This window comes from Spinacia oleracea, chromosome 6 (assembly GCF_020520425.1).
Source record: "Spinacia oleracea cultivar Varoflay chromosome 6, BTI_SOV_V1, whole genome shotgun sequence".
Classification (NCBI taxonomy): Eukaryota; Viridiplantae; Streptophyta; class Magnoliopsida; order Caryophyllales; family Amaranthaceae; genus Spinacia; species Spinacia oleracea.
The window spans coordinates 135,812,250-135,820,653 of record NC_079492.1 but is presented as its reverse complement, the minus strand read 5'-3'; the positions used below and the strand labels follow the sequence as shown (position 1 = coordinate 135,820,653).

The following is an 8,404-nucleotide window of genomic DNA, read 5'->3' as shown; positions in this document are numbered from 1 at the left end:
CTTGATTTGTATGCATTGTATTATTTAAGTTTTGTTGGTTGGTGTATGAATTAGTTTTCTTTCATTTGTACGCATTAAGTTTTGTTGGTCGGTGTATGAATTAGTTTCCCTAGATTTGTATGCAATGAGTTAGTTTCCCTTGATTTGTATGCAATGAATTAGTTTCCTTGATTTGTATGTATTGTATTATTTAAGTTTTTGTTATGCTTGATTTCATCTTGTTTAATTAACTCACGCACATTAATTATTTATTGTGTTTCAGCGTAAAAGTCGATGGTGGAGTATTACGCATATAGGTTGCACACAAGAACAAGTGAAACACAAAATTTAATGCAAGGAGGGTGATTGATGCAACAAGTTATACTGGACTGCTACTGTTAAATTGATGACAAAAGGTTTTCTTTTATACAGCACAACGAACTACAATATAGGTGTGTAACTGCGGTTGCAAGCCTACATGTGTCCATAATATATTCACTGCAAACCCGAGATAGGTAGAATTAGAAGGACAACAGCCGGAAGGTCGCCCCAATATCATGTTGCATCAAGAATTGTAAAAAATATTTTACTTGGAAGCATTCCACTAACTTAACTATCTATGAAAGACATATCTAAATAAAGCTCAAATGTAGTTTTATAAAATATAAAACACAAGTAACGAGTAGGTAATATTGGTTAATCATATTGTTGTAGTGTTAAATACGTATATAGATTGGTCATATTCAAATATATAGGTTCAAAAATTATATAGATACCTACTATGTATTAATTAATTAATTTGAATACATCAGTAACAATTTGTTACGTTGTGTATTGGACTGAAGAATCAAGTCTGGTTTCTTTAGATCTTAAACTTGATTAGGAGTTGGGGTAGTGATGATCTAACTATAATTAACCTCCTGTTGTTAGATGTAATTTTGATTGATTTTTTTTTTTGTCAAACCCCTTATATTTTGTCAATCTTTGATATACTTATCCTCAAATCTGAATATGATAATTACTACTACGAAGAGATAAATTTCGGTAATAGTATAAAAGATACAATTATCCCCTTTTAAAAAATAAGATAGAATTATAAATAGTGAGTTTTCCCAAATGTAAAATACCATAGAGAGTGGATAGAATAGTCAAAGAAGAAAAATAGATAGAATTTGTATTCATATTAAGCTTTAAAATAAAAATCGAAATTAAAATTCTCGAAAAAAAGATAAATATTTAAACCGGTAGTTGTGAAATCTACCTCATTACGATAAAAATAAAAAAGATAAATATACGGTAGGTGTGATTCCATTCTTTGAGATAGGCGTAGGAGGTGCAAGATGAGTATTTTGTTCTTGGGTTGAATTTGTACAAGGATGACCAGATTGGACTTTATTATGAACCAAATAGAATTTTAGATAAAAATTCTTATAGAATTTTATTCACATTAAACATTTAATATTTGAACTAACTCATATTATAATAGAATTCTACTTACATTAAACCTATATTTTTCTGTAATTATTATTACAAACCCGTGCATTTATAAAACACTTATCTGTATACAATGATATAATAAAACAAATATGTATTTTTCATTACAAACCCGTGCATCGCACGGGATTCAATACTAGTTAAGTTAGATAGTGCAGTTTTTTTTTATCTTAGTAGAAGTTGATACGTCTTAAACTGGATTTAACTTTTACTATGAGTCTAATACGCGAGAGAAAAGGAGAGCTTTTTTATTTGATCACAAAAAAAAAAAAAAAACTTCTACTAAGATCAAGAAATTGTAAAAAAAATTAAAAAAAACGAAAAAATAGAACAAGAAAAGAAAGCAAAAATATAAGCTCAGATGCGCTAGCTTCGTCTGAAGATCAGACAGAAGTGGCGGACCCAACTGCCACATTTCACGCAAATATCATCACAGCTTTGCACCAGCCGGGAATCGAACCCGGGTCTGTACCGTGGCAGGGTACTATTCTACCACTAGACCACTGGTGCTTCTTGGGACATGTATCGTTGAGGTGCTATGCTAATTTCTGAGACAACGAGCTGAGTAAATCATAATCGGCTTATGATTCGTGATGGGTGTTGCTAAATGCAGAAATTAATTTCTTAACATAAAACTTAAAATGACGAAAATACCCCAAATGTAAACAAATAACCTTGTCGTCCTCTTCCTTCTTCTCTGTTGTTTTCTAATCATCCCCACAGGAGTCCACGTAATTTATATCACTTAAAAAACTAGAACACCATCATTAGTCCTAGTAATTGCAAAACCAAAACACCATGTTTATTTGTTATTGGCGATGAGTTTATTAGGTAATTGATTTTGCATTATAAATTAGAAAACTATAGTTTTCAGTGTGACATTCTTCTTCAATAGTAATAACATGGCAAGGAGATTGGATGAAGGTTGAAGGTTTTGGCTGCCATGGATATGGCATGTATTTCCTGTAAAAAGGAAATTAATTAATTTTTTTTTGGCTGCCATGGATATGGCATGTATTTCCTGTAGAAAGGAAATTAATTAATGGTTGATTGTGGAACGGACTAAGGGAGTGCGGTGGACCGGTGGTTAGACATTTCATACTTTTTTGTACAATAAAACGAGAAGATAAGAATCATAGGATTTTTTAAGAAAATATTATATTTTTAAATAAAAATGTAAGGGGTAGTATTGACTTTTACAATTTTGCACAAAGAAAATAATTTCTGCATTTAGAAATTATGTTCGTGATACTCCCTCCGTCCCTTAATACTTGCACCGCTCTCCTTTTCAGGCCGTCCCTTAATACTTGCACCACTTCTATAAATGGAAATCTTCACCAATATTATATTATTTCTCACCCACTGACCTACTACCCCACCTACACCCCTATTCCCTACAAAAAATCATTTAAAAATCAACACCTCTCACTCACTATATAATAAGTTGTAACAAATTTCATTTGCTGATAATAGAGAAACTAGCCTTTGACCGAAGAAGACAGTAGTTTGTTTGTACAATCTTTTTAAAGTATACATGATACAACTTAAATTCATCTTTTAAGTTATCTATCTTTTAGCGATTAAATTTTTCTGTTTAATAAAAGCTATCCCTAAAAATCACTAATCTAATCTAATATACAAGTACAGCCACTACAAAAAAAAAAAAGGGTCTTTAAAAACGGAAAAAAAAAAAATTATATTATTCAATTGCTAATATAATGAAAAAGTTTCTAATTAACTTTGGATATTATCATACCTTACGAGGACTTGACATGCCGCGAATACTCTTAAAAGAGAAGGGGTGCCTCTCGGAAACGCTTACTTTGTATTGTAATTTCTGAATTATTATAGGATGGTCTTTTAACCGAATGATTGGGCCTAAAGCGTATGTAGGTGGATTTTAAGTCCACACTATACAATCGATTCACAACTATTAAGTTTTTCAGGCAATTTAAACTAGAATTCATCTTGCATGCATGATCAAGTACAAAAAGGAGGTAACTAATTAAGCTTTAGTACATAAACGGGTCGGGTTTTTGCAAACAAGAACCTCTAGCTTATATAGTGTGGTCTTGTATATAGCGAGCTAGCAAATGCCCTAGCAATCACTACTAAACTTCATGTAAATTAAAAATATGTATATCAATCCATTATACTTATATTTATACCTATTATTCATGACAAATTAAATAACCTTTCTATACATTTATAATTATATTATACGAGTATATATATACTGAAAATTCTATATTTATCGATGCATGAAAACCAAACAAAATTCGCAAGCTCATTAATCCCAATTAGATAGCTTCTTTAATCAAAGCTTTGAAGAGGAAGAGGAAGTTTCAAAACCTGGTAAATCAAGTGGACTCCAACTCCCATTATTAAACAAGTTGGAAAATTGTGAATCTGACTCCAAATCATCATTTATATTACTATCATCTTGATTATGATGATGGTGATGATGATGATGATGATCATTCAAATTTGAAGCTTCCCATGGAATTCCTTGTTGTTGTTGATGATGATGATGATCTTGTAACAACAATGAGTCTCCGCAGGGCAACGGCGGCAACCCTAATTCATCATGTTGATGATGAATTGATCTACTAAACTCCGTGACAAACACCACTTGATTTTGGTGATCAATGTTGTTATTATGATCATGATGGTTGTTGTTGTTCATCATTAACTCTGGCAAAATGGGAATTGGTTGGGAGAAATTGGGATGTTCTAGTTGTACTTGTAACAAAACTTGTGAAGTAGGAGCAATAATAGTAGCATCCGGTATGCTTGACAACTCTACTAATGGTGGATTGTTATTGTTGTAACCACCACTAGGGAGTACATCGTTACTGTTTTCGGGTTTTTGGGTCAAGAAGTTGGCGTAAACAACCGCGAGGTCTATCGTAGGAGCCTCGGAGTTCATCGGCGAGGGGGTAGAATCACCCATGTTGTTGTTGTTGTTGTTGTTGATGTTTCCATGCCCACCAAGGTGATCTTGATTATTATTATTATTATTATTATTATTATTATTATTATGGTGGTGATGTTGTTGTTGATTACCAAACATGGTGTTATTCCTAGAAGAGATCCCATGATGATGGTTTGAGGATGGAGTTAGCCTTAGGGAGGACGACGATGACCGAGATCTCCGGCTCTTCCGGCAACCGCCGCCGACGGGAACGTTCCGTAGGGACCCACCTTTAGTCCAATACCTTCTACAACCTTTGCAAAAATACCTAGGTTGTGTAAGGCTATAGTTGTTGTAGTAACAAAACTTTGTATTAGATGAACCACACCTAGGACATGTTGGTACCATCTCCCTCCATCCTCTTTCCATAACCAAATCACTATTATCTACAACATTTGCAAGAATATAGCTAGGAAAAACCATGAATATTTTTGTACAAAAAAAGTAGAACAAAAATACTCCTTATATATGTGATTAGTGTATAAACTTGTATAGGAGAGTGGTAAGCTATTTTTTTTGGAAGAAGCAAATTAAAACAAATTTTGTAATGCACATGATTTTGTGTATTAGAAGGACGACCACTAACAGCTCCCATAGTATAATACGGCGTGTCGGCGTTCGAAACACGTGGCGTTGTATGATTGGTGAAGATGAAGGTAACGTGGGATGCAAATGCCTTGAGAGAGGAGAAGGGGTTAATCAGGTTTTCCTTGAGAGAGCAGACAACTTTGAAGGTTTAAAATTTGTCAATAAAATTAATGGAAAATGGTAAGTGTACAAGGGTGTTTGAGTGTGGTTTAAGGGCTCTAATCCCAGGGAATGTACGTAGGTTGGGGTGCTTAGTTTAAGCTTTGCCATGTGATTGAAAGATTTTGCATTTTTGTTTGCTAATTAGAAGTGATCGAAGTGGAGGTGACATTGGTACTTGTGGTACTATTTTTTTTTTGTTTTTTCAAAACGATTTAAGAGGGAACACGCAAATTATTACAAAAGCTAGCTACTTGCTCTTCTGTATTGAAATATACTAAGATGCAAAATCTAGTGAATATAAAATAAAGTCTTAATTTGCGTGTTCAGGATTCAAATCGTGTTACAAACGCAATTCAATCCCTTGTAAACCGACCAATTGAGCCACATGATGCGACTTACCTTCTCCACGATGCTCGAGTGGTCGGGCGATGGGGGACCGGGGGCGAGAATTTTGCCTTTTTTGGAAATAAAGTCTTAATAATTGCGGAATAACGCGCGTAAATGAGTCGTGTCGAGTTCTCTAAATCTAACGAGATTTCAAAATTCTTGTTAATTTGAGGCTGAATTTGGCTTGTTCAAGTTTTGTTCACGAACAAGATCGTATGCTTTTCGAGTTTGACCTTGCGCTTAGACGAGCTAAATCGAGTGTGATTAACATGGAAATAACAATAACATGGGCATCAAAGAAAAGGGAAATAAGATTTTTATTTTTTGGACATCGGTAATAACATACGAAGAACAACAACAACAACAATAAAGTCTTAGTCCCAAATTCAACCCACTTATTCAGTTTATTCAAATTCGAATAATTTGAGTTTGAAATCAAAATATTATTTAAAGCACAATTCTCGGCCAGTTGATACAAGCTTGGTTAATGTCAAAGTTGGTTATAACTATTCCCAGTTCATCTTCTAATTAGGGAAAACGTTACATCAAAAAATTGATCTTTAAACATTAATAAGACTAAAACCTTTAAGAAGATATTGAGTGAAAAAGAGTGAGAAAATTTAAGGACGAACTCACGTGTGCATAGAGATTTCCCTTACTTAGTGGTGGTGTTATGCTCCATAACAAGGAATGTTTCCATTTGTTTAAATTATGCAAAATTGCATTGCTTAGAATAGGATTTCTCGGATCATGGGCTTCTTGGATCATGTGAACCCGCATTCATACTCCATGTACGGAGTACTTCGTATTATAAACCCAATTACTTAATTAATTAATTAATTAATTATTAATGCCTTCATAATTTTGAGGTCCACCCTACAGATTTCCGTCAAATTTAGAGAGAAGCAGACAGCCGTCGGAGAATACGATACCATTCCATGATGATTACGAGCCTACAATTAGGATGATTTTCATCCCATCCCATCTACTCAGTGGCTCATTCGCATCAAAAAAAATAAATAAATGAAAATCATTCCAAATTTTGAAGTTGCTAAGTTACTCAACTCAAGGTTTCTTCCAGTTTACTCACAAGGTACACGAATATGGATATAAAAATAGCCCTAATGTTGAGTAGCTAGGAGGGGATATTAGTCAGAGTAGAACTACAAACTCAAATAAATTTCAACAGTGTTTAAAAATTTTAAACTCTTGAGAAATAAAATTTTGCTCTCCAAAATAATTGCTCCTAACATTAAACTTTTACTATTATGAAAAAATATAAATTTAAAGTTGTGTAAAAGAAAATTCAAACGAACTAAATTTGCATATTACAATACAAAGTTAGGATTATAGTTGTGTACTTGTATGTAGATCGATCTAAGTATCTAACAAAGTTAATCGAACCCATGACTGACCCAAGACTAATTTTCTAAAAGACCCTAGCATAACTGAGTTAGTCAAATGCAACATAGTTTGAATTGAGTAAAATTTTGATAGATGGACTTCTAATGTTAGTCTATCTACCATGTATTATACTTTCAAAATAAAATAAAAAATCTACCATATATTATTATTTTAATTAACACTCGTACATACCATATATTATATTATTAACAATAATCTAACATTACAAGTCCATTCATCAACATTATTTAAATTTGATATCAGATCAAAAAGTTATTATAATACAAAATAAAAGCATATCATAAAAAAAAATCATTAAACTTTCCCCCAATAATATGTTATGTAGTAACATTGATGATAATTGAATTATATTTTTTCACTTAAAATAAAAAATGTTTTGGCAGAAAAAATTACACAAGTAACAGTCTATCACATTTCATTCCTAATGTCTGTTTTGGTAAAACTAGGTGTTGGATTGTGCGCGCATACAATTTTTTTTTTGTAAAAATGTTACTTAAAATCTAGGAACTTACAATTTATGGTAAATGCTAGAAATGATATGTTAAAGTTAGATGTTGGATTTACATGTAACAGGAAATAGAAACCATATGCGTTTTAATTGATAGTTCGAAGGTACAATATATAGGAAATTATACCCAAAGAAAACAATACATTTTGTATAGCAATGGAAGGGTGAAACCGTAAATGCTCTATTGTTAAGAATAAGACAAAATAAAACAAAGAAGGAAATGAGGGGCATGCACGTAAATGCACTATTGGGTGAATAGTAATTAAAGTATGAAGCTTTATAAGTGTTAGGATGTAATATATTTTATAATCTAAAATTTAAAATAATAAACTACTTCCTCCGTTTCATAATGATATTCCAAAATCAAATTTTAACGCTTGACAATGCACATTTTGTATCATTTATATCCTTAATTACACATTACTCCGTTCATGCACCCTATTTTGAAATTTTCCGCCCAGCATGGCCCGACTAGTGCAAAGTGGGCTTGTAATGGGCCAGGCTACCACTCACGGGCCCAAAGTCCGACCCGGACCACAACCTCCCCATCCACATCAATACAATTTGATTTTGATACATTCTGGTTTTGGCCCAAAACCTTGAAACGATTTTTATTTCTTAATACCAGATAATTTTCATATCAACATACGACGTATAAATTGAGAATGTCAATTTCCACCCCCAATCTTGTTTAAATCCACTCCATTATACTCCGCACGAATTAGTTGAAATGTCATTGATACATTCAACTACTTACTACTACATTGTAAAACAGAGTGGAAATAAACTAATACTCATAAATAAACCATTAAGAAATTTGGGCGGCTGAGATATAGACCACGGACCCATAGTTCTCCCTAAATAAGTTGACACAATAGTAAAAGATC

At 32.8% G+C, this 8,404-nt stretch overlaps 1 protein-coding gene and 2 non-coding genes across 3 annotated transcripts; all 3 read right to left on the bottom strand.

The window, feature by feature from the left end:
* Positions 1 to 1,826: 1,826 nt before the first annotated feature.
* On the bottom strand, positions 1,827 to 1,912 carry LOC130464751 (small nucleolar RNA snoR114). The gene has a single exon (XR_008925102.1). It is a non-coding gene; the product is annotated as a small nucleolar RNA snoR114 (small nucleolar RNA).
* On the bottom strand, positions 1,913 to 1,983 carry TRNAG-GCC (transfer RNA glycine (anticodon GCC)). The gene has a single exon. It is a non-coding gene; the product is annotated as a tRNA-Gly (tRNA).
* A 1,669-nt stretch (positions 1,984 to 3,652) lies between these two features.
* Positions 3,653 to 4,870, bottom strand: LOC110794800 (dof zinc finger protein DOF3.5). The gene has a single exon (XM_021999760.2). The coding sequence runs from the start codon at positions 4,868 to 4,870 to the stop codon at positions 3,791 to 3,793; it is 1,080 nt and encodes a 359-aa protein (XP_021855452.2). The 3' UTR covers positions 3,653 to 3,790.
* Positions 4,871 to 8,404: the final 3,534 nt, after the last annotated feature.